The following is a 26,943-nucleotide window of genomic DNA, read 5'->3' as shown; positions in this document are numbered from 1 at the left end:
AACAGAAACTAACATAGTATTGTGAAGCAATTATACTCCAATAAAGATGTATTAAAAAAAATAAAATAAAAAAACTTGTATCTGGATGCCAGAGATGAGATTTGATATGAAGACAAATTTTCAAGTCACTCCTTTTCCAACAGTATAAACAATATTGAAAGAAATGAAAATAGAGTGATCATCTACAGTAAAAGTATGTTTATATGAGAAAAGAACCCAGAACTGAGCCCTAGGAGAAGCCATTTGAGAGAATGAAAAATATCCTTTACACACACATACACTTTATATACTTTTATCATATTAAGGAAACATCTTCCTGGCTCTCGTCTTCCAAGAATTTTTATGTATCAAGTATCGATAAAGCAAAGTAATTTTATAATACTTTAAAAAACATAATTTGAAGATTAAACAGACAAGATAAAATATGCTACAAGATAAAAGAAAATAAAAATTATCTTAGAATTATCTTCAGTTTTCAAATTGTCCACCCTGCTGTTCCCAAGTACTAACAAGGATAATCCAAAGTTGGCCATAGGGTCTTTTGTTTTAACTTATTTAAATCTGGTTTTCAGATTTAACCACTCACATGAAAAATAAAACTTCAATTTATGAAAGTATGAAGTTGAAGTCTAAAATTCTGAATTTGGAGGGCAAATTTGAAAGTGCTATTGGCAGGTTGATTATATTAAGCTAGTGTGACTGTGTGTGTATATAGACACACACACAAACTATATATATATATATATATATATATATATATGGCAAATATTAGGAAGAGAAGCAGGAAGACTATGATGGTGATACTGATGACGATAAGAGTAAATATTTACTAACTGCTTATAATGTGTCATATTGGTTAAAATCAATCAGGCTTTTTCAGCCTTAGTACCATCGATATTTTGGGCCAGATGATTCTGTTGTGTGTGTGTGAGCGGGGGAGAGGGAAGCTGTCCCATTCATCTTAGGATGTTGTTAACTACATCCCTAACTTCTACTTATTATAATAGATGCCAGTAGCATCCACCCAATTGTGATCAAAATATGTCTCCGGACAAATACCAAATGTCCCCAGGGGAAGGGGGCAAAATCACCCCTGGCTGAGAACGACTGGTCTAAATGCTTTATATGCATTATTTCATGAAATCCTCACAATTATCCTATGAAGTAGATATCACTGTCCCCCCCTTTTCAGATATTAAAGCATACAGAGGATCATCAAATCCTTGACAGTCTCGTGGCCAGCAAGTGATATTTCACTATACAAACCCAAGCATGTCTGGCTCCAGAGTCTGTATTCAATCACCACAATATATTGGAATATGTAGAAATACACCCATTAGAGAGTAGACAGAACTTCCTGTTTCTCAGAATTACTTGGAGGATGAGAAATGAGGTGAAAATCTTTGCAATCTATGAAGTACCGTGCAAGGACTATTCTGTATATTTAATAATATTTATTACCAGCAGAACCAATAATAAACAATTTTTACTTAGAGTGCTTTTAATTCCCAGGAGAAACTGTATATTTTTTGCCTCCCTAGGAAACTTACGGTCAACAGGAACTTGTTTTTGTCGTTGGCTATCTCGCACAACACTGCCACCACTCTCACTGGAGCTGCTGTTCTGACGGGTTACATTTGCTGGGACCTTTGACACAGGTGCTGAAGCAGAAGGTGGGAGGGGAACAGGAACAGGAGCTGGTGTTGGAGGAGGTGATGGAGCAGAGGGAATGTCAGTTGCTCTTGGACCATACTCCATCCTTTGTTTCTATAAAAAGACAAATCATTAATTCGGAATTGTGAAAATATAAACCTAGGCTAGGAAAACAAATTATACCTTGACAGGACCCTGTTGGCTATTTATTTGTAAACTTCCTTGCAAATCCATAGAAGATTTGTGTGTGTTAATATATATACATATATATACATATATATGTATGTATAGACAGACATGCACAACCCTCCAATCCTACCTGATGTAATAATTATTGAAAATTATTTTTTAAATATTCTACACATTTGTTCACAATCAAAAAGGATACACCAATAGCAAACATCAGTACTAATAGTAATAAATGTCAAGAAAACTAAATTTGAACCTGGAATCACACAAGATCAGGGTAGGTCAAGAGATTTCTGATTATTTTATAGTTTCCGTTAATAAGAACTTCTAACTGCACTAGAAGCCTAAATATCAATAACAGAAAGCATTACTTACTCCTTATTTTAAATGTATATTATATACAAAAGTGTTTAATTCTGCTGTTTCCAAGTAGTTTGTTAAGAAGAGGGGTAATATTTCAGTAGATAAAAGGAGTATGCTTTAAAATAAACAAGTAATTTAAAAGTATTGTTAATTTTTTCAAGCCATATCCCTTTCTGCCATCATCTTAATGCTAATTTATTAAATTTAGAAAGTTTCCTTGTTAAAATAGGAATGTGGTGAGGGTAATGGTATGGTCTTTAATTAAATGTTTATGACTATGAAATTGTTCTATGACAATTTCAAAGAACTGGAAAAAGAATAGATACGTGTATATGTATAACTGAATCACTTTGCTGTACACCTGAAACTAACACAACATTGTTAATCAACTGTACTCCAGTATAAAATAAAAAGTTAATAAAAATAAAAAAATAAATAAAAACAAAAATAATGAATTGTGACCAAGTTATCTAGGTTTGACCTAGAAATAAAAAGTGATTAAAAATTAGGAAATTTGTCTACATAATACAACATGTAAATAAAGTTAAAGAGAAAAACTCTTAGAAAAAGAAAAAGTTAAGAGGCTCCTGGACTTTTCATTATGTGAAACTACCTAGTATGTGCCTCCCTCTGGATTTTTTATTATGGGAATAAAGCAACCCCCTAATTACTTAAAAAATGTTTATGACTACACGTCAAAAGCATATTATTAAGGAAAAAAGTCCACAGGGGGATTTGTATTAAAAAAAAGGTAGATGTGACAGAATATATAATAACTTTCAGTAATTTTTAAACCATGATTTAGGCTATTATAAAATATTATTTGTGCATCTTCCCTATTAAACTACACACAATAGTTAAAACTTTAAACAAAATAATTTAATAACTGAAATAAAATAAGTTCCAAATTCTCAAAAGGCAAATTTTTTGTATAGAATCAAAGATACAGAGCAGTGACTTATAATTTAGGTAAAGTTTAGATACTGCACTGGCACAACTTTAATTATTCTAAAATTCAGGATTAGTAGATGAAATACAAAAAGCAGGCCTTTTGGTAATCTGGTCCTTTGGCTAGAAGAGTATTTACATTTAATTTCTAAATTGGCCCAAATATAAGGTCATATTGATTGTAAAAGAGGCCTTCCCAATTTCCACAGAGATCAAAAACATCAAAATACACACCACACACACACATCACTTTGTAATTCTTGCTTGAAAAACAACACACCACCCTCAAAGGCACCTTCACAGCAAATGAGTAACACCTGTGGAAACCAGAGGGGGGAGCAGCCCTGGTTCTCTACTGCCTCTTTAAAAGCCACCGCTCACCTGCCAGTGGGTGGGGAAGGTGGGAGGGTATGAAACAAGGATGGCAGAAGGACTGAAAGAAGAGTTTGTTTATGTGCTGCTATTTCTTGGAGGGGGATGGGAGGGAGAAGGAGAGAGGCAAAGAGGAAGGGAATGAGTAGGAGTTAAATTCACAGAGCAAGCCATGGAGTTTGATGGGAGAGAAACAGATATTGCTGACCCCTCTGCAATTCAAGGCCTGGAAACATTTCTAATATATTCAATAATCGAGTGTATTATATTATGATTATTATCGTCCACAAAACAATGTTCCTATATTTGGGCCAATAAAATAGTTTGAGCAATCAAAATACAGCAAACATCACCGAAATGTAATACTTAGCACACACCAAAGTCATCAATGTATATGCAGTGTACCCTTAACAAGAATGTCCTCGGCACATAATTTCATGAAGAGTTAGTGAATTCTCACATTAGGATTTCAAAAGTGTCAGAGTTTAAATTACTGCTTTTAAAGCTTAAACAAAACAAAAAATGCTTTCAGCTCCGCATTCCATGATATGATTCACATTTTTTGCTTTCAGAAAAACAAGAACAGCTAGCGTTTGGCTAGCCATCAAATAATACTGTGAGAAACTGAAAACCTGTGTTATTGTCACAATCAGGCCTGCAGACAGGCTCACCAAATCTTCTGTGCCTTGTTTCACCCATCTGTCATTGCTACGTAATGCAACTTTATCAGTATAACCTATCAGAACTACACACTTAAATATTCATATAATATACAGAGAAACCATAGGAAAATTTTTCATGAATTAGGTCATAATTTTATTTACTTGCATATTTTCCCCTTTTTCTTGGTCCTCCTTCCTGCCTCATCCTTCCAACCCCTGGAATGAAAAAGTGGGGGAAGGGCCTTCCTCAAATCATGATCACCTGCTCTGAAACAGAAACCAAGGTGGCTTTTCCATGGAAACTGATGTCATCCTCCACGAGGAGGAAAGGGAATCAGGAGTGACTCATGAAATCACCTGGCTCTGTCCCCTGCTACCTTCTCCACTCCCTTTTACTTACCACCCAGTTACTGCTCTTCTCCCTTTGCTATTACTGTCTCTTGGTTATATGAGGCTGAAGGTAGAGAACTGATGGCCCCTCAACGGATGGCAAGTCTTGGAGAGCAGAAGCCCACCCCAAACTTTCTTCTGCTGAACGAAGGGTGCTGAATCTCCAAATCCGAAAAGAAATCTTGACCGACTGTTCCCAGTTTGCCTGGGACTCTCCAAGTGTCAGAACCAAGAGTCCCACATACATCCCTCCAAACCCCTCCGCTGTGAGCAAACTGGGATGATGGGTCACCTTGGTGTGGCTGTACTTTTGTACGATCACCGTCACTTCCTAACTCTTGCCTTCTATCTCTCGCAAATATAAAGTTCTGCTTAAAACAAAAATCTCTTTGTTTTTTTTCTTTCTCTGAAAAAAGTCAGAATTACTAGACCCTGTGGAAAATGTACTTTTCTGTTGACAATTAAGTCCAAATGAGTCACTTTCCTTTAGCCACTAAAACTGAGTAGAAATTCTCAAGGATTAAAGAAAGACGTGTAGATAAGCTCCTGATTCATGCAAGATACTGCTTCAGAAGGGAATTTATGCAAGCAAGCCCAACAAAGCCAGTAAAATTGAACTGTTCTTAAAAATGGAATCTATACATTTTTTCCTCTAAATTTAGTCTCTTTGGCACTTTGCAGTGAAAACTAGGCACAGCTGGAATGTTTGGAGGGTGTTAAGTCCAGAGATTGAATCCAAAAAATTACATTAAAAAGAAGTAAGTGCCTTGAGGGAACAAATACGAGTTACCTCTGACAGCTCGCCAAGTAATTGCTATTAGGAAAATGGAGCAAATCACATCAAATGAGAAGATTTAACATAGGAGATGGAACTAGATAATATCAATTATACTTTACATCAAATATCAGAAACCGTGAGCAAATTAGTTTTTGACAGTAAGATTACCTCCCAACAAATCAACCAGGGAAGGAGCCTGTAAATATATAATTAATTTCTACCACTATCTAGCCATGGAAAACTAATTATATAGGCTCACACTACAGTATAAACCATGTACCGTATTTCAGTAGATATTTGTGTATGAGTATTGTGTTTTAAAAATATTAAGATAAAGGTTCATCTTATTCTTATAGCTTATAAAGAATTCAATTAGAGTACATTTAATGTAAGACTAACTCTTAAGCTGATTTACAAAAGGAAATATATATCATGGTGTGTTTTAGTGAACTTTAGTTGAACTTGTAAGCAGTTAAACAAACAGAAAATTTTATGGTTCTGTAATATGCCTTTTGGGCAGTAATTTATATATATATGGAAAGAGAGAGATAGTAGGTATTATTCAAATTATTGCAAGAAGTATTTGGAAAAATGTCAACACGTGAAGCAGAATAAAAAGTAACCATCCCTGTCTAAAGACCATGCCTCTAACTGATAGATGAATAGAGTGTTCTAAGATTAACTTAAAAATTTTTAAGAACGGAATATTATCAGGAAGTTGGTCTGCTGGAATGAAAATAAAGACATCTTTAGTAAAACTGTCCTCTCTGTCCAGCAGTGTCTGAATATCTGGATTGAGCTTGAAAAACAGAGCATTCATAACAGGAGCTAAAATTAGTAGTGCTAGTGGTCTACTATTCACCTGAAGAAAACATTTCCACTTTTAACTTAGGGCTACTTTAACATGTATATAGAAAAATAATAAAATTTTATATCTAGACTGGATTGTGGAGAGCATGAAACTTGGCCCCTTCCATTTCACAGCTCAGCAAATTGGAGCAGAGAAAATGAAAACGCTTTCTTTAAGGTCATACAGCTAGTCAGTGGCAGAGCTAGGACTAGAATCCTCATGCACCAGGACCTAGACTGGAGCTGTTTCCACAATATCATAATATCTCTTGCTCGGAAACAGAGCAGATGGGGAAACTTTGTGTTGAATTTACAGGACCATAATGACCAGATATCTAAAATTATTTGCATCTTGTAGAGTAAGCATATCTATAATAATAATAAGCACGTGGACTTCATAATTAATAATAAATAAAAGAGTTCTTTAGTCAAACCTCTGAAGATACTGAAAATAATATAAGGGCAGGGATTGGTTTCTGCTCTTGGTGTTCGACATGGGAATCTACGTTGGCAAAAGGGTGATTCTGGTAGATGAACAGTCAAAGTGCTAGAGGTCAGGGAATCAAGTCAAAAGACATATCAGGAAACTTGATGTGGCAGGTAGTTTCCAGGTAGGCAGGAAGTACCCTGGATGTCCATGTGTTGCCCAGCAAAAGTACTCTAAAGTCCTGGAATGTTCTATAACAGAATCTTCATCAAAAGATATGTCATTTATCTTCATTTCTCCGTAATCTCTCATAAGCATTTGCTTCCTTGTCCCTGTGGTTTCAACCAATCTATTTTTTTTTATGTTCCACATCTTTCGAAAATTCTTTATTACCTCCCACCCCTTCATTTTTAAAACTTTGCTGAAACCCTGGTGAAAAACACTTTCAGTGGGAACGGTAGTCTTTACTGAGCTGTAAAAAAATCACTCCAAATGTGAGGATATTAAATAGCCTGGACTCGCAGGGACAGCGGGTGGCAACTCAACACCTATCGACGACTGGTGCCAGGTATGATCATCCCTGCCAACAGAGAAAATCTGTAACCAACAGTGTGTGAACTGCAGGCAAGGGCTGCTCTTGTGCCCTTCCCCCAGCAACTGCCATTATTTCTACATATTTATTTACAGGAGATGTAAGTATGAATCTAACAGTCCTAAGTCTGTGGCTTTTTAAAATTTGGTGACTTGTAGATGCTACGTGGAAATCGTTCACATCTAATTCCCTTATGCCCACCATTCCAAAAAAGCCTACTTTCTAAGTGAATTACATAGTTTGGATTATTTTCTTAAATGATTAAAAAATGAAAGAATTAATGAAACCCAAGTGATGGAGGCATAAAGCAAAAACCCAATTCCAAGGGTGATGACTGATCAGATCAACTTTGATCACAGTACAGTGCAAGGTAAACCTATTCTGAGAAAGTGTCACTTTAAGCATTCATACAGTGAAAAACTATATGTCTGTACAAAATGGGATATCAGTCTTTTTTTCTTTTTGAGAGCTATGTTTTATTCAGCAGGAATTTTTAGGACTTCAAGCCTGGGAGGCAGCATCTCAAGTAACCCTAAGAGAACTGCTCGTAGGAGGCAAGTGGGGAAGCCAGGTTATATAGAAGTTTTGTAACAAAGGGCAGGCAGTTGGGAACATCAAAAGATTATTGTAAATTAAAGAAAACCAGATATTCCAAGTTAAGGAATTTAGCGCCTCTTTTCTAAGCATTATTCTTCATGACAGTCGAGCATATCAGAGCATAGGTTCTGATTCCAGAGTCCTGGGACCCCACTCTGGCTTCATGCGGCCATGTGACTGTGGGCAAGGTACTTCTCTGTACCTAACTTTCGTCATATATAAAACGTGCCTACTTCACAAGGTTGTTGTAGGAATTAAAATATACTGGTATTTGTGAAGTCCTTAAAGGACGTGGCATAGAGTCTGAGCATCTTTCTGTAGTACAGTACAGGGATACAAAATGTTTTTGTGAGAAGTTTCTTTAAACTTCTGTAAAATTTTGATGTCATTGGATGGACGAGACAGGGCAAAAAGTGTCAGCCACTTCTGAGCAGACAGAGGGTCACTGCTCCTGATACACAAACACAAAGGGAGGGGCAAAGCCAGGGCAGATGGCCTGGATATTTGATTCTGGGAGGCAGGCTATCATGGAGGAACTGCTCAGTCCTAGGATTTCTGTCTTTCTTTTCAAGTGGGAGATGCTGGCACTCAATAAATATTTGTGGGGTGAATGAATGAAAAGGTAAATAAGACATAGAATTGCTTTTGATATGTTTGTAATCCAGTGGAGCTCTATGAGATTAGGGTGTTAGGATTACCTGAATCTATAGGAATATGGTGGTACCTTTACTGTCATTCTGAAATAAGCCGCAGGATTTTTCTTTAGATATTTTAGATAAAAGTGTCTGGTAACGCTGTTGTAGAGATATGAAATAATTGGCATATATTTCTGAGAGTGATTTTTTTTCATCTTATTCTATCTAGTCATTTTTTTCTGGGTGTGTTATAAATGCTTTGAGAATAGGAATCCTTTTAGAGTCATATTTATGCCAGATAACAGATAGCAGATTCTCAACCTTGCTTATTAAAATTTTACAAGATTTCGGTGGTTTTGTTGGGCTGAGACCAAATATTTCAGGAGATGTTAAAAAGTAGATTGTTTTTAATACCTTTTAAAAGTAGAGCTTTCAGCCTAAACACACACACACACACACACACACACACACACACACAGCTTCTATACACATTTCTACGTATATCACTGCATTTAGAGCTGTATCCAGAAAATTTCAGCAGACAGTCAGATAGTGTTGAAACGTTTAAAAGGAAACAGCCCGAACAAGCAATCCCTACAAGCTTCTATTTACATAAAGTAGCCAAACAAACTCCTGAAACTTGTGAGCACTTAAAAAATTTCTTGGTTTTGCCAAAGTTGACAAAAATATAAGCTGAGGCTCTGTTCAAGAAAGGAGAAATAATTTTATGTTCTCAAAAAGTACTCTACCTATGATACGTATTAATAGTTTGGGTTCAGCTTTACACAGAAGCAACCTTTAAACAGAGTAGTCAACTTATGGCCCAAGCCGGGAATCTAAACTGAAGAAAAAAACAAGACTGAACAATAAACAGGAAAGGTAAGAGAGGTTAAATTCCCTAGGAAACCTCAGGTGGGGAGAATACTTAGAATTCACGTTAGTATTTGCAAGTTTTAGGGTATCTTATTTTATGGGAGTTTGCCATCCCTAGCAACCATGCACACAAATAAAAACAAATTTGGCTAAGTGTTTCTAACATTTTATATATAAAATCTGGGCTTCTGCTCACATACAACAACTAGGGATATCCTTTGTAAATAGTGCTTCTTACTGTTTATCATGAGTTAAATATTAAAAACAGTTCAGGGGCTTCCCTGGTGGCGCAGTGGTTAAGAATCTGCCTGCCGATGCAGGGGACGCGGGTTCGTGCCCCGGTCCGGGAAGATCCCACATGCCGTGGAGCGGCTGGGCCCGTGAGCCATGGCCGCGGGCCCGCGCGTCCAGAGCCTGTGCTCTGCAACGGGAGAGGCCACAACAGTGAGAGGCCTGCGACCACAAAAAAAACAAAACAAAACAGTTCATATAGCTGAAAGGGAATGCACTCCATCACTGGTTTAGGAATACACTCTTTAACACTGCTTAAGGCATTCAGTGAAAACCTCTATAGGAAAGAACACAAAGAATTGGTATTTACAAACCAGACAGAAGCCTATATTATGTCAGGTAACCACATCACAAAAATCAGAAAAGACAGAACTTAGGAAAGAAACAGGTATTAAGTCTAAGTTAGAAAATTCACTTCAAAAATCCATGGGAAATGGAGTAGACCATACCTTGAATAACTCAAACTCCTTCTTTGGCATCAATAGCTAATGACAAATGATGAACATAACATAAGTACATAATATATATGCACATCAGGCCAGCCCAAACATAAGCACAGCAAACAGAATTCCCACTGCCACCGCTTTAAGTTATCAAGATCTATAAATTGTACATCAATCCTTTATTTTAAATGTTTCCTTGATTCTCGAATTCTGATAAGGGCAGAAGTCTCTCTGGATACATGCAGGGCCTGCGCTGGGCTTGAATGCCATGAGGAGGCAGAAATCCTTACAGAATGGTCATAGCAGCACGTGACCACAGTTCTAGGTTTGGACAGTCTGCATTTTACTTAGCCTAGGCATGAAATTTCACTATTTCACTGCATATTCTATGCAGTTTCAGCTTCTGCGCAAATTTATGACATCATTATGGGGTCAGATGTGATCTTTTGCTCAAGATTCTGAAAATGAAAAGAATTTTCCTGGGGGCATGAGAAAGTAGCTACCACAGGTTCAGAGGCTAAGCATGGGACAGTCCATCCATTCCGTCTCTGCCGGCAGGTGTGATTCTAGAGATCCTGTCACAGATTCAGAAGCACATGGCGGCGGCCCTGGTCTCTTGTGATTACCACATCTGAAGAAAGACAATGGCGCTGAAACTTGGGTGGAGGGTCTACCATGTGAAGGCAGTTTTTAAAAAAGGATTAGGATTCGGTAGTTGGAAAGTTGAAAGTAAACAGGCTATAATCAAAGTCTATATAGAGGATGAGAGCAAAGGCTGGTGAAGATGAACTGGTAGACACTCCAGCCACTGTCTCAGGGCCATCCTCTATCAGGCTCCTTGGGTAGGAGGGCTCTGGGTAAGAGTAAAGAGGCAGAAATACTATTTCTCCAAATGTCAAAAATATTATAGGGTAGAAAAAAATAGCATTCAGAGGAACAGTCACTGAGATAAACATTTTGAGCAATTTCCTGAAGAAGTCAATCAGAAAAACATATGTATAATTCTTCCTTATGTACCTAGCCACTGTCCCCCTGTTGCCTTAGGAAAAAGGTATAAATTATACAGTCAATTAAATCTCAAAATGACTAATACATAAAAAGTGTTTAAGCCCTGTTTAGGAAAGATGAACTTGAAAATTCGAAAAACTTAAATTTTGCTCAAAAATTGTAATTACCTGTATGGTATGCGTGTAAGGTGGATCCGCACGCCCCAGTCCAGACTCTGGAGGTCTCACGATATCCAAAATGTTGTTTGGCACAAATCCAGAATCTCCACTTGCATTTAGAACTTTCCACCATTGCTTCCTATCATCAAGGATCTGTCATCATGCAAGAAAATAAAGGCGGCATTTGTGTACCCAAACCGAACCACGAAGGAAGTTCGATTTTTATTCTTTGACCAAGAAAATGTTTTCACTTTTAATACGCTGACTCAGCATCAACATACTGTGGGTTAAATGACTGTCAGGAATTACACTAAGAATTACAATTACTAGTATAGAACAGCTTTGGTATCACTCTACCCAAGGTCCATATTACCTCCCAAGAATGCTTAGCCATTTGCGGTATTTGAAGTACTTAAGATGAGTTACTTGGAAAAGGTCTATTGTCTCCATCCTTAGAGTAGAGAGGAAAGGTATAAAAACATTTTTTTTTACTATTGTAACTATGCCATATTATATATTAAAGAAGATGAAGTCTCAGTTATAACTGAAGAAAGAAATTTGAGAGTCATGGGAGATTATTCCCAAAACCATTAGCACACTCACTGCTGGTTACATTTGTGCAAGGGTCCTAAAATAGGAAGGAGGAAATGTTTTCTCTTATTAAAATATTATGGTGCATCTACATCTGAAGAGATGACCAGCCTTGATTCCAGAATGAATAAAGGCCAGAAGGAGGAAGAGAGCAAAGTAAGCCAAGAAATCCAACCCCCCCCCCCCGCAAAGAAACAAAAAACAGATAAAGGAGCTACCCCGCCTAAACAGATATAGGTATCTATAATATGCTGTGTATCCTTGGTAAAACAAACTAACACTGAAGAATAATTTCTTGACCTCAGCATTTCTTTGAGGAAGGTTTAGATATATACCAGAAAAGGAATACAATAAATCCACTTTATTAAGAGTATAAAAAAGGTAAAATTACCTCTAAGATATCATCCTTTTGAACTGAGAGCTCACTGTTGTTCCTTGCCACAAAGTCATACCTGGATTTGGCATATTTCTTGGGTTGTGGATCATAATTTCTACAAAAAGAAAGAAAAAAGATAATCACTCTGCTAGCTTTTCCTAAAGGCTGAAAGCAGAAGTGAAACACTAAGGCAAGCCAGTGCCTACCAGAAACCATTTGGATAAGTTGTTTAGATAGTGGTTAATTTTATTATATTTTATAGAGTATGAGAATATGAGTACTTGATTTGATTATATTTTGGAGATTTTACCATTAAAATGAACAAACTATGGCTAGGGTAAAAATAAATAATGCAAAATTACAAAGCTAGTTAGTGCCAAGCCAAATCTAGAATGCAAATCTATGAATTCTTTGTCTGTTAAATCTAATATCCAAAAGACTGGATACTGCTTTGTTAGCCAGCATTTCTACCATGAAAGAACCAGGGTAATGGTCGATGTTACCATGTTTCATAAAATTAAAGGAGACTAAACATAATGTCCAAAGTGGTAATTTAAATTATATGTTGATTTCACTAATTCAAGCAATGTCTTCAATTCATTAACCAAATATATATGAAAAAATTATGACTAAGTGTCAATATTCAGGAAAGCCCTGTCCAGTTATCCAAATTGCAAAGGAAGGTATGGGTTATGTAATAACACTTTTTAGTTAATTTGTTAATGGGTTAAGCAGTATTTTTTTAAAAAAGAAAACTTTAAAAATAAACTACTTCTTCTTTTTTTTTTTTTTTTTTTTTTTGCGGCACGCGGGCCTCTCACTGCTGTGGCCTCTCCCGTTGCGGAGCACAGGCTCTGGACGCGCAGGCTCAGCGGCCATGGCTCACGGGCCCAGCCGCTCCGCGGCATGTGGGATCTTCCCAAACCAGGGCACGAACCCGTGTCCCCTGCATCAGCAGGTGGACTCTCAACCACCGCGCCACCAGGGAAGCCCCAAAATACTTCTTTTAATCATTAAATGGCCATTAATAGATTTAACAACATAATTTTAAAATACTTTTATATAATATAATAAAACCTGGTATATCAACAACGTAATAATATTCTCTTCGTTTCAATAATGAAATAATAACTTTAATTATTTTTTAACTAATTTTACTCCCTAATCATCTCCTCCATTTACATCCCCACATTTCCTTTGTAAGAGAAAAAGCAGGAAGGCACTAATGATGTTTGGTCATCCTTCCTCTGTCAAGTGGCCATTCTGCTTCCTGCCCACCAAGATTGTCTGGAATACTGAGTCACAGCGGGGCCTGCAGGACAGCTGTGGGCACAGTATATCTTGTCATCATAGGTAATCTGCTACCTCTTGGATAGTAACTCCAGGAGAAGAGAAACAGGAACAAAGGAAAATCATAGCCTGTAAACCATATAGGCAATTTTTGGTATATTAAAAAACTAAGAAAATGTGGAAAAAGTGAAATTATGGCCAAATAATTATTATATATTATTAATAATAATAAATTTTAAACTGTGTTCCATGGACTTCCTACCCCTATCTCCAGTTTTATATGATCACGTTCCATTAAAATTTCATTTGAGGGGGAAACGTGTTTCAATCACTCCAAAGGTTAGCAAAACAGCAGTAACTTCAGTTTTCTATCTTTCTCTCCTCCCTCATGTTCTTGTCTCCAAATCACTGCTGATAACAGAGAGTTGAATGTACTGTTTAGCAAAGGGAAGAATAATTCTCTGCCACTGTGTAGATGAATCAGTGGGTTGGTTAAAAGAAAAGTTGACTGTAGTTCTCGTTGAAGTCTTTGCTATCTTGCATGTCTCAGAAGTGACTGCCCAGCATGCACTTGCAAAGTGCTTTAGAATTTACAAATATTTATGGTTTATAGTTTCTTGCCCTCTATAGATTAAATGTGGGTGTGACACTGACCATAGTTATCAATCTGAAAATCACACTCTGTAATTTTTCAGATGTACCAAAGTTTCTTAAGAGATCTAGAATATATCAAAATGCATGGTCTCCGTTTCTGATTTGGAGTTACAGATACCCAGCTGATACAGAGTCGACACAGAGATGGCAATAATCTGAGACTTCTCTAAAACATGAACTGCTTTTGAATAGCAGCGAACTATAATCCATCAAAGGTGAGGGTGCTAAATTCAATAGGTGGTTTCCCTAAATGACACTGTAATTTCACTGAAGAGTGAATATACTTCATATGGTATTTAATGCATTCCTGGCATGTAATAGAGTTTAAGATGAATAATAATTACTGTAAAAACAAATTCCAAACCTCTGTATTACGTATCAGACCAGAACTTTCAGACAGTTTTTTCAATAATTATGACAAATTTTCTTAGCAACATCAATGATCCAGCTGTCTATTAAACTATCCAGCTCCTATTATAATAGCCTAGGGGAGAAATTGGACCCATAAAGGCAACTGAGATATACAATTTACTCCTTTTAAAAAAATTATTTCTCTGGCTAAATATTGACAGTCTTAAGATCTATATACTTGAATAACCCTCCATGGAATTTCCTTCACTAATCTGAAATAATTTCTAGAATACTGACAGCTAAGACAGAAAAAAAAGGAAAAAGAAAGTACTAGGATGAAGAACAAGTTTCTCAAGAAGAATTGCCATGAAATAATTTTTAAACTTCAAAACTGATTTTCACCTGTATCTCCTAAAAATTGTATCTACAATTCAAACTTCTTTGATATGTTGGCATTTTCAAAATGTATTATTCATTGACGACTTTTCTTTGTACTGAATTTAATACGTTACTGGTGCCCTTAGAATAATAACTGTATCATTTCCACATCATTTTACTTAAGTATTACCTCTGTTATCATCCCTGACAAAAAACCAAAATTTTAAATCCCACCTTCTTTAGATTCTATTAAGAAAAGAATATACTGAAGAGAAATTAAGGGCATGTAACACTCACAGTAAGACAGGCTTTGAGGTAGGAAAGTACCTCAAAGTGGGGTAGGACAAGCTCTCTACCCCACTTCATCTTAATGATCATTCTCCCATATCCGTGTTATCAATATTTCACCTTTTTTCTTTCTCTTATGTGTATGGGTTGGCCTCTATGTAAACCTCACATGCAGTTTACACTGCAAACAAGATTGAAAAAGTGACCCTATTTCAATTCAATTTATTTCTTCCCCATCTCAATTCTCCATTTTTGCCTATATTGAATTTTTGGAGAGAGAAAAATATGGGAAAATAAATGAAATGTAAACCTTGAAAGTGAATATAAAAAATGAAATGGTAAAAATGGCAAATAAGGCATTGATTCTGTTTAAATATTCAGTTTATACTTAGTTTAAATACTTCTATCTAAAGGAAGGTTTGTTTGTTTTTATTGGGGGAGATAAAGATGGAAGTTATTTCCTTTAAAAGTTACAGAGCTGGAAAGATCCTTAGAGACCATCTGGTACAAACTAGAGAGTTTCAAAACAATTCTTCTTCTTAATTCACAGATTCTGTCAGAGGCATCTTTTAAAAAATGGAAAGTTATCCAATGGCATTTGCACTAAGTTAGAATTATAGACTGGAGACTTTGCTCATCAAAGCCAGCTCTATAAAGGAACAACTGAAATTTTAACAAACAATTACTAGATGGAAAGCTCAAAGAAGCAGTGAACAGTGCAGACGCTAGCACCTCTGTTTGCACTAAACCAGAGATAATCGTCCACAGCTCTCCAAATGATGCCCATGAAACGTTACCTATCTACATGGCGTTGAGGAGTTGGCTTAAAAGCAACAGCAGCTTCCCCTTGGTCCAGATGGGGCCCTCTTCCATAAATGTTATTGAATACTGTGTACCCATCAGCTGGAGGATACTCTGATACACTGGAGTGCTGAAAGACAGAGGAGGAAAGATTAAAGAATCACCAATACTATTTGAATGAGCACTGACGTCAGTTAACAAGAACCCTCCACTACATTGTGGTCAGTTTCATTTTCAAGTGATTGACTATTACATGTTAATAAATTATGAAATGAGGGTTTTTGCCCAAGACCTAATTATAATAAGAAAAGTAATTAGTGCAAAGACTAAATCTTAATTCAGGAAATACCCAATGCTTTTATTGTATAAAAGCAATAAATTCTTTCCTCTGGAATTTCAGTAATAGGTGATTTTGGTATTAGGCAGACTTTAACAACTTGTATAAAATAAAACTGGTTTAAAAACAGCAACAATGAAACCCTTAACTTTTGCTTTCTATGTTTAAGAAACAGACCTTTACCACCCTAGCAAAGTAAATACTATCACATGAAAATCATCTGAATTCTATGTGTTAAAATTATACCACCCTCTCTCATTATTCTCATTTTTTAAATGTATATGGACACTATTTTTTATTTTTTTTAAATGGCAGCACTATTATCGGATTTACTGTTAAGGAAAACACAGAAACGCAAAAACACATTGATCCTGAGAGTCAACAGTCCAGGATAAGACAAAGCTGGAGCCACTTCTTTTTGCAGTTAACACAACGCAGACATGAGCCTAACGGGCTACCAGGAGGGAGAACCGAAATCTACGGGTCCCATTAAGCAGCATGGCTTTAAAGCTATGGGGCAAAAACAAAGAAACAAACCAAAAAAGTTCATCTATGAATTTTGTATTGTTTCCTTATGTAAAATGAAGTATGGTGGACGCACAACAGACCCTAAAGCGTTGGAATTTCAATTGTTTATGGATTCACTGGGACAGAATATTTGAAATTGGGAATGATTTAGAAAAGTTCTGAATGCACATTTACTGTAGTTAATTCAAATGACAAAGTTGGCAGGAGTAGGGCTGAGTTCATCCACAGACAGTGTAGGTGAGGTGTCTCCAATGGACTGCTATTGATGTCAAAGTACCCGCATTATATTACTCCTGTGGAATATATATCAGGATACTGCACTTAACGTACAAATACAGATAAACAACTTTTACCATTTCAATACCTTAGCTTAAACCAGCAACAAAGTGAAAAGGCAATCTACAGCATGGGAGAAATCATATACCTGATCATATATCTGATAAGAGGTTAATATCCAAAACAGATAAAGAACACATACAACTCAATAGCAAAAAGCAAATAATCCAGTTAAGAAATGGGCAGAGGAACTAAAAAGACATTTTTCCAAAGACATACAAATGGTCAACAGGTATATGTAAGGGTGCTTAGCATGACTAATCATCAGGGAAATGCAAATCAAAACCACACTGAGATATCACCTCATACCTGATAACAGCTATTGTCAAAAAGACAAGAGAGAACAAACATTGACAAGGATGTGGAGAAAAGGGAACCCCTGTGCCCTGTTGGTGGGAGTGTAAATTGGTGAAGCCATATGAAAACAGTATGGAAGTTTCTCAAAAAATTAAAAATAGAACTACCATATGATTCAGCAGTCCCACTACTGGGTATAATACTGAAGAAAATGAACCTAGGATCTCAAAGAGAATTCTGAACCCCCAGGTTCACTACAGCATTATTCACAATAGCCAAGATCTGGAAACAACTTAAGTGTCCATCACAGATGAGTGGATAAGTAAGATGTGGTATGTATGTATATACAACGGAATATTATTCAGCCATGAGAAGGAAGAAAATCCTGCAATTTATGACAACATGGATAAACCTTGAGGACATTATACTAAGTGAAATAAGAAAGACAAACACCACATGATATCACTTATATGTGGAATGTAAAAAAAAGAGTCAAGCTCATAGAAACAGAGAGTAGAAAAGTGGTTGCCAGAGCTGGGGGTGGGGGACAGAGGGAGAGGTTGGTAAAAGGGTGCAAACTTTCAGCTATAAATGAATAAGGTCTAAGGATCTAATAAAAATGTGGTGACTATAGTTGATGACACTGTATTATATAATTAAAATTTTCGAAGAGAGTGGAACTTAAATGTTCTCAACAACAACAGATAAATATGTGAGGAGATGGATGTGTTATTTAGCTAGATGGGGGGGAGTCCTCTCACAGTGTACACATACATCAAATCATTACGATGCACACTTTAAATATCTTATATTTTTATTTGTCAATTACACCTCCATAAAGCTGGAATTAAAAAATAAAATAAAGAACAAATGGCTTAATTAATTCAGTTTAGCACTTCCCTACATGATCAGGCCATTTTTTTTGTTGTTGTTAAATGCTGTTATAAAAGGGAGGAGTTGAGGAAACAGAATCACCCACACCTTCTGCCTGGCTCTGAACATAACAGCGAGGTTGGACAGTATAAAGTCACTGGGTCCTGAGAGTGACTGGCAATATGAGAAGGGAGGAGAGAAATGATGACAAGTGACTAACTGTGATGACTACACAACACTGCTCAGGGCGGCTGCTGCTTCAGAGAAAGGAAAGAAGCTGAGTACTGCCACCCATATTTGTCATGCCTTGTCACCTATGCCACCAGATCCTGAATCACCCAAGTCTTGTTCTGAATGCATTTATTATAGGTGCAATAAAGTATAATAAAATCTCTCTTCTGGGGACGATTGCATGTTACACATGTTTAAGTCACCATTACTTTGGTCTCTTTTCCAACAAAATCTTAAGATATAAAATCCCATAGAACTGCTAGCAGGTGCTTTTCAATTCATTTTTTTCAAACCTCTGAATAAGTGCTTAAGCCATAAAATGGACAATAGTTTACAACAGGAAAATGATAACTCATTACGAGGAAGAATTCTCAATAATTCTTCTTTGAAAGTTATTCTCTGAGAGTAGACAAACTTTTATACTGGAAGCCAGAACACATTACTCTCTCTTTAAATAAACAAATTGAAAAAGAACTCACAAAAGTGAATTTCTGAGGCATGCATTATAAAGTGGATATATTTTCTTATTTAAGATATGAGGACTGTAAACTAGAAATTTCTATGATTTGAAAATACTCAGCTGTAACTAAGGCAACAGCAAGTGTATCATAATTTCATGTTTGACTACATTTTTTTACTCTAGAAAAGTTTCCCTTTATGAGGAAGGAAAATTCATTGTGATGAGGTCTGAACTATAAAATACAGCTAGGGACATATGTCTGCTAACCTGCACCCAGAACTGTGAGGTCACCTTCTTAATCACTCAGTTAGAGGGAAGGGCAGTTACAGAATCCACCGGTACCATTATATGCAGCCAGAGGAAAAAATAATTACAGTAGAAAAATATTACTTTCAGAGAAGTATATTTGCTTTATTTTTAAAGTTTCAGAATTTAAGCAATCTTCTATAATACTATGGCTATTGTCGAAAGAAACGATTTTAAGAAGTTTAATTTATATAAATGTTTCTCCCTAAAAGTCAGGATATACTCTAGTTTCCTAATTCATTCCTTGATATCATATTTGCCACATTGTAAATACCCACAGGGATCGGAGAAGATTAATCTAAGGAATTAAATAAAGGAAATGAACAGGACTTCAAGGAGGACCTAGTCATTAATTTTCTGTTGCTTCTTCAAACTAGACCTCATTCATCTAACTCCTTGGGTTGTGATCGTCCGCTCAGTTTGGTTCAGCTTTAGGTAGTGTTTAATTTTCTTTTCTGTCAGAACAAGAATTGTCATAGAAAAATCATTTTTAAGGAATGTGAAGAGATAATCATACCCAATTTCAATCCCTCAATTTGCTCCCCCAATAAATCATCATCTAAAGCTTACTAAAGATCGTAAAAGATACACTATATTTTATGATCTCCTCAGGATGTAATAGTGTTATAAGTCATCATTTGGACCTGGGACTGGAGTCCAGGAGGAGCTTTGGCCTTCTAGCCAGGTTGATAGGACTTCGGGAGGTTTAGAATGAGGCCAAAAAATAAAAGAAAGAAAGAAAGAAATGGGACATTCAGGAAAGAGCTGCTTGGGAGGGGCTTAAAGGTCCTGGGTCAAGGAACTGTCTTGAGGGTCTGATGACAGGAGAGGAAAATAGAAAGAACAGACCAAGCAGCAGTGGGGCAATTCCCTGATAAGCAGGGAAAGTACACAGTCCAAAGGACGGGATCACCAGGGCTCAAGGAGGAGAGCTGGCAGGCTGTGAGGTGTGATACAGGCTGGGTTTGGGCTTCACAGGGAAACAGAGCAACTGTCACCATGACAAAGAGGTGAGAGGTACCTAAGAGCAGCAGGACATCTAGTCATTGATTTGAGAACAATCTTCAGATCAGTAAAGGGAGAACTCACAATCAGAATTACAAGAGAACACACAGATTACTGCACTTCCCACAAAAGATGATATTGAAAGACTACCTCCGTGGATAATCTTTTTGTTTCTTGCTTGCGATGCTGTTCTGCTGCGTTTGCCACGGACTCAGTCAGTTGATAGAGATCCGGCTCCACCGATGTTCCCATGAAGTTCAGCATCGGGGGCTCCCAACCACTGCGGAACCGTGGGACATAGGGTGGGATAAACTGTTCTTTTGGCCACTCTGCTCTGCAGAAGGACATTAAGACATACGAACAGCAAAATTAAGAAACACCTCCATGCTCAAAATGATCTTCAGTAAGGCTAGCCACAAAAAAAACAAAAACAAATAACAACAAAAACAATTCACACGTAGTCTGCCCTCTTTCTATCCAAACAGAGAAGGTAAACATGTTTATGCTAGTATTTGATGCTGATACAATGAAAGGAAGTCTGAATTCTACTTTATGATCTGCTTTCGCTACATTGCCTCAATTCTCCATTAATTCAACCTTTTAACATAAATATACATCTTTGACAATTTGAGAAAGGAATGTGAAGCTAGAAGTCTGGTGAGAACTTAGGACATAAGCTTCTCTAAGCATCAAATCGTTTCTGATCCTCGTCTTTCCCTTCACTCCCCTCCCATCATCATGAAGCCTCCTGATACGAGATGTATTTTTCAAAAGACAAACAGAAGACAATATCCTTAAGGCTCATGATCTTTTAAGTTATGAAGTCCCCTAAAATGAAGCACATTACTGATTTTATAAATTGAATGGATCAGCTAGGTTTTCATCAGTAAAATCAAGTTAGTACTAATCTGTAATATAATCATGACCCATTCATTACTTAGTAACTCTGAGACTTATTCCTATAAGCTCCTAATCACTCATGAACCACAAAAATAACTGGGAGAGACATTATTAAATTCTGCTAAAATATGTTGTTTTATTTTTCACACATGATTTAATTCTTCAGGTTATACTTCCACTGTGATGAAATGATTCTGGTTATTATGTTCCTTTAGGATTCTTTTTTATCTTTATGAGTTTTTAAGTTGGTATATTCACTTCCTAATACTCTAAATAATTAGGATCTGAAATGACCATTTTCTCATGTCAAGGGCTAACAATATGAGTTCCTTTTGATGTAGGTTTCCTAATAGTCATTAATTTTCTCATTTTGAGGTAGGACCCAAGACAAAGAAATTAAAAACCCTGAACTATTTTAGTACTATGAGATCTGATAAATTTAATAGGGTTTATGGGAAAAAAATGAAAAGATCCCTACCTAGGCTTACCATAAAATCATAACCTACATAAATCTAATAGATTTAAGAAATCTATTTAACCAGTTTTTACATAGTATGATATATAAATGATACAATATGCTACATTAATATATAAATAATATGCAGAAATAAATTTACATAACATTTTCAATCAAAAAGCAACAACTGCAGTGCCCTTAAAGAATCTTCTGTTTGGTAAACCACTCCATGTGTAAACCATATTCCCACACAAGCAGGTGCCAAAGTCCAAAATCTGAGTGGGAATGGTTTATATATATTTCAATAGAAGAACAGCAGAAAAAAAATATGAATTGGTCCATTACTTTCAGGCTAGCCTAAAAGCATTACGAAGACAAACTTTCAAGTGACCATACTGAATGATTTCCTCTAAGTAGTGAGAGAAATAAAAAGATTCAAATAAATGAGGAAAGCAGAAATTATTTAATCACATACAATGAAATGAGAAATATTTTTATAACTTGCTTGGCTCAGCAAACTTGAATCCTGCAGTTGTTAGTGACTTCTTTTCCACAGTCACCTTACTGATGAGATACAATTCTTAAACGTATCCCCTCCTCTTTTCCATTCCCACCACCATGGTTCTAGTCCCAAGGAATGCTGATTAATAAGGAACCTCTACTATTGCATTATCGTCCCAAGGGGCCTCACGCCTCTAGTAACTTTTGTCCGTGTCCTTATTAGACTCAATGACCAGACTGATCTTTCGAAGGTCTGGTTGTGTCACGCTCCTATTCACAAAGCTATTGGTTCTCCGCAGCCTACAGAACCGTACTCCAGCTCCTTAGCGTGGCACTGGGAGGCTGAACCCAGCCCTGCTCATTTCTGTACACCTCATTCATCACTATTCCTCCGTTCCCCATCCTCCACAATCCCCCTCTACCCAAAGTCTATACTCCGGCTAAACCCACATTCACGCTCCATTCTCTTGACTTTTTGCTTCATGGCTTCAGTCATGCTGCTCTCTCTACTGAGCAGGCCCTTTCCCTGCTACGTATTTGTGGAAATCCTACTCATCCTGCTGAAAGGCAGCTGAGCAAAATAATTACAAACATCTATTTCAGGGCCAGGTTGCCTGGATTCAAATCCCAGGTCTGTCGCTTACGAGTTGTGTGGCCTTGGGCAAATTACTTAACCTGTCTTTGCCTCAGTTGCCTCACCCGTAAAATAGCACAAAAATGGAACCTATGTAAAGTGCATGGAAGAGTGCCTAGCAAACACTGTATGTGCACCCTTGTTTATACACATATACCTCCTAGTGTTATTATCTGTTGATTTTAAATGCCAGCTCTTCTTTGAAAGCTAAGCACCCTCGTCTCTAAACCCTCTTCCTGACGACTCCATCTTGCCAAGTGACAGCAGTTTATTTATGAGTCACCCCTGGTACTCATCGTATCTTACACTGCACACTTCTATGTTCTCCACTAGACCTCCAGCTTTTTAAGGGTTTAGCCTTTTTCATCTACAACACCTACTCCTTCATACATAGAAGGTTAAATAAATCTCTCACTAGATTCATGTACTAGACAAAGAACAATACTTAAAGTATTATAGGTATTCGATGCTAGACTCATATATATGTTTACCTGGATTTCATCCACGAGTCTCCCAATGACACCCACAGCTGCCGTTCATCGACGTTGACAGTGTAACTCAAGAAATCGATTGTGTCCTTAGTCAGTAGAGGGCTGAGTACTGAACTGGCTAGTTCAGGACCTCCTGTGGCCTGCACAACCTAAAATGGCAACAAATCACTTTTTAGCAAGAAGATGATGATTATTTGTACATTTTCAAAATGTGTAGATTAAAAAAAACCCATGATAAAAACAAGCAGCTTTTATATACTCAAATTAAATCTTCATCCAGAGCAGTCTTTCCAGCCCAATGGTGCCTAATCATCTAAGATGAAAAGTTAATAGATTAACAACTTTCACAGGATCTATCTATTGGCTTCATAGGACTGTACTTTGCCTGGGAAGTACTAATGGCTATCCAGAGAATTCTAAGTCAGCTGGTTTAACGATCGCTGCCTTAAAAAAATATATATGTATTTCTACTGGAAAATCTATTATGTCAAACTTGAACAATATGGTTCCAGAAATGAGTACTTTAGGGAGAAGCGAGGCTCGAGTTAAGTCTATGGCTGTGTCTATAAAGACATACAAAAATAAAGGATCCAGAGAGAAAGGGGAGAGAAAAGATGAGACGTGGTCCTCCGAATCGACGGTGTTTCTTCCCAGAATTTAATTCTAGGAAATTGCCCTGATTTAAAAGAGATAACTTAATGATTAGCAAAAACAAATAAACAGGTGCTACTCTCTGATAAGCAAAATGATGATAAGTAGGTGTCTGAAAGCTGCTCCAATTTTATTACTTGGGGGCCATTTCCTGGTTAAGGAGTGGTAATCTCCTGGAGCGGGAACCAGAGCCCTTTTATAAAAATCTCACCTTTCCAGAGATACGGCACAAGGATAAAGGGATTTTTTTTTTTGAATGGCTCCTGACCAAGAGTCGATTCCTCTCCAGTCATCCAGGGGTGCTGAGCCTGCTATGCTGTTTTATTCCTCTGTGTCTTCGCACATGCTGTGTCCCAGCCCTCAGAAGGCCCTTCCCCATCATTTTAAATAGAACTCTCCTCGGGTATCACCTCTTCTGAGAAGCCCTTCTTAACCCCACAGTGTAACTCTGAGGCACCCTGGGGTCCTCAAGCATGCATATCAGCTACACATGCCATTGTAAGTTGGGCCTTATTTTTCAGTTCTCCTCCCTTGAGAGCTTGGACCAAAACTTATCTGACTTTGAACTGCAGAAGACACAGGGTTAGGGGTATGAATGAGAAAAAGTGAAAGAAAAGATGAAGGATAAAGGAGGTGGGTATACCCTTACTTGAGAACAAAACCTACCCTGAAAGCCTGGCATAGTGATTTATTTTTTTTTTAACGTCCAAGCCTTATAAGCGCTAATAAATAAGCAGGAATAACTGAGAGGGATAGTAAAGAAGTAAAGAAATATTAAAGATCTTTGGTTTAACAGTGGGAATAGGGAATGGAACAAAGGAAAGTAAATAAAAGGCTATGGGCCATAGTTCCCTCTGAAGAATGTAAGTAGGCACACATGCCTGCGTGTGTGCTGTGGGTACGCTTGCGTGGAGATGCTGAGGATACAGGGAGGGACACTCAAGGTTTAAAGCCACTAAATTTTGTCTGACTGGTAGCAGGCCCTGAATTAATGTTCCTTTCCATATCTCTTGTCCAAGTGAAATGTCTGGGACTCCGCAGACAGAACATTAAAAGAAGCAATAGAAGTACTATGTTTGGGAGACCATTAATAAGGAGTCATTTTTGAGAAAAGAAAATATAAAATAAAGCAATGTTTTCAGATACATAGCCTGATCACAAAGACTAATTTTTGTCTGTTAGGGAAACCAGTCCCACTATTTTATAGTCCTACTCTGTGTAATGTCTAGATATCTACTTATGATCTGTGAAAGACTTGTGAAAGGAATGAGAAGAGGTGGCAAAAACTGCTTTATAAACAATACTTCCTAACACTCAAACTAAGATAGTATCAAATGTGTTGAATAAAGAATAAAAATTTTGTTAATGAGCTAGCATCACTTTATTTGCATATGGATGGCCTTGATCTAATTTTTAAAAGAGCTTAAAAAGCAACAATTATTCAACAATAACTAAACAAGTAGAAATCGGATACTCTATTTATAGCAACAACGTGCGGAAGCATTCATAAATTATTGATGTAGGCTCGGACTTTCACCTTCCAATTGCTTATCACCCAGTTCTGACATTCATGTTGATAAGGTTACGTACTTTCCTATGTTTGTAAGCAATATTCATTTCATATTCTACTTCAGGTCTTGTCTAGTTACGCTTGGGGAAAGAAGGATGAGATTTATCCCTTTTTGATACTTGGATTCTTTGTCTCGTTTTTTTCTGATAATCAAGCAAAACCTATGAGAAATGCTTGAATTTGCTCCATTTTTTATAAAGATTAAAGAACTCAATGACCATGGTCTTCATATGCTCTAAATCAAATTAGTGAAATTTATCTGCTTCACAGTTACCATTCTTACCCTTTAAAAAAAATCATGGAAATAATCACACTACTAACAATTATCATTGCTGCTATTATTATTCTACAAAGCAATTATTTGCTCTTTTGACAGGATGAACCATTCAAAACCACTCCACATGGGCTTCCCTGGTGGCGCAGTGGTTGAGAGTGCACCTGCTGATGCAGGGGACACAGGTTCGTGCCCCGGTCCGGGAAGATCCCACATGCCGCGGAGCGGCTGGGCCTGTGAGCCATGGCCGCTGAGCCTGCGAGTCCGGAGCCTGTGCTCCACAACGGGAGAGGCCACAACAGTGAGAGGCCTGCGTACCGCCAAAAAAAAAAAAAAAAAAAAAAACCACTCCACACATCCCTGTCTTGGCCCATCAAATAGGAAACTCTGTCCTCCGAGAAGTATTTAAAAGAAAGAGATTCTGCCTTCTTTCCATTCCTCTCTCACTTGCCCTCTCCACAAAAGGAGGAATGACCTATCAAATTTGTGGTCTTGTGGAATTGTAGAAAAGGGTGACTTGTAGCCCAGTCTCTTTTGGAATCTGTCAGTGTGTAAGGCCAACAGCTGTTCCATCTGCTTTCTGTTGCCATGCTTTTCCCAAATCCCAGCACTTTTGTTTTTGCACTCAAATGTTATTTCAGCTAATTCTCCCAGCTGTCCTGTGGAGAAGATGGTGGTATATGTTAGCTTGGAAAAACCACTATTAGACCGTTTGCAAATATAAGAAATGGAAAATGGGAAGGGAAGTATATTACTGCACCTATTTCATTAAACGTATAAGAAAAGAGCATACCTGGGTACTGAAAATCTAGAAAACGAAAATGTGTATCTTGGATCCCGGCCTATGAGACAAGTGGTATAACCTTTTGCTGGACAAACTCATGGAAACATCCAGCTCCTTCACAGAAGGAATTGTTTCCAATGCACCATTTTGTTATCTTCAAAAATTATACCTTATGTAAAAAAACACATGTGCAAGAAGGGAGTTTTCCAGGGGAAAATCTGTATTATGTACATATCACTAGACCTGGCACATATGGGCCTCCCAAAGACTGATAATTGTCCCCCTAGTATCCATTCTCTTCTTCTCCCTTCTAGAAAGAGAAGCCCCTACATTTTAGATGGACACATAGCC

At 37.2% G+C, this 26,943-nt stretch overlaps 1 protein-coding gene across 9 annotated transcripts in view; it reads right to left on the bottom strand.

The window, feature by feature from the left end:
* The window catches only part of EPS8 (EGFR pathway substrate 8, signaling adaptor), a 206,080-nt gene that overhangs the window by 23,889 nt on the left and 155,248 nt on the right, over positions 1-26,943 (bottom strand). For 8 of the 9 annotated variants that reach the window (XR_012324515.1, XM_073789010.1, XM_073789011.1 and 5 more), the window contains 7 exons: positions 23,314-23,462; positions 20,481-20,664; positions 15,954-16,087; positions 12,211-12,310; positions 11,238-11,381; positions 10,069-10,104; positions 1,551-1,767 (listed from right to left, as the gene is read on the bottom strand). Coding sequence is in view for 8 of the 9 variants with exons in the window: in XM_073789010.1 (XP_073645111.1) it covers positions 1,551-1,767; positions 10,069-10,104; positions 11,238-11,381; positions 12,211-12,310; positions 15,954-16,087; positions 20,481-20,664; positions 23,314-23,462 (964 nt within the window). In the remaining variant the exon portion in view is untranslated. The remainder of the gene's footprint in view (positions 1-1,550; positions 1,768-10,068; positions 10,105-11,237; positions 11,382-12,210; positions 12,311-15,953; positions 16,088-20,480; positions 20,665-23,313; positions 23,463-26,943) is intronic. The other variant, XM_073789005.1, reaches the window with a different exon arrangement.

The sequence above is a fragment of the Tursiops truncatus genome, chromosome 11 (genome assembly GCF_011762595.2).
Source record: "Tursiops truncatus isolate mTurTru1 chromosome 11, mTurTru1.mat.Y, whole genome shotgun sequence".
Taxonomy (NCBI): Eukaryota; Metazoa; Chordata; class Mammalia; order Artiodactyla; family Delphinidae; genus Tursiops; species Tursiops truncatus.
This window is presented reverse-complemented; position numbering and strand designations above follow the sequence as displayed.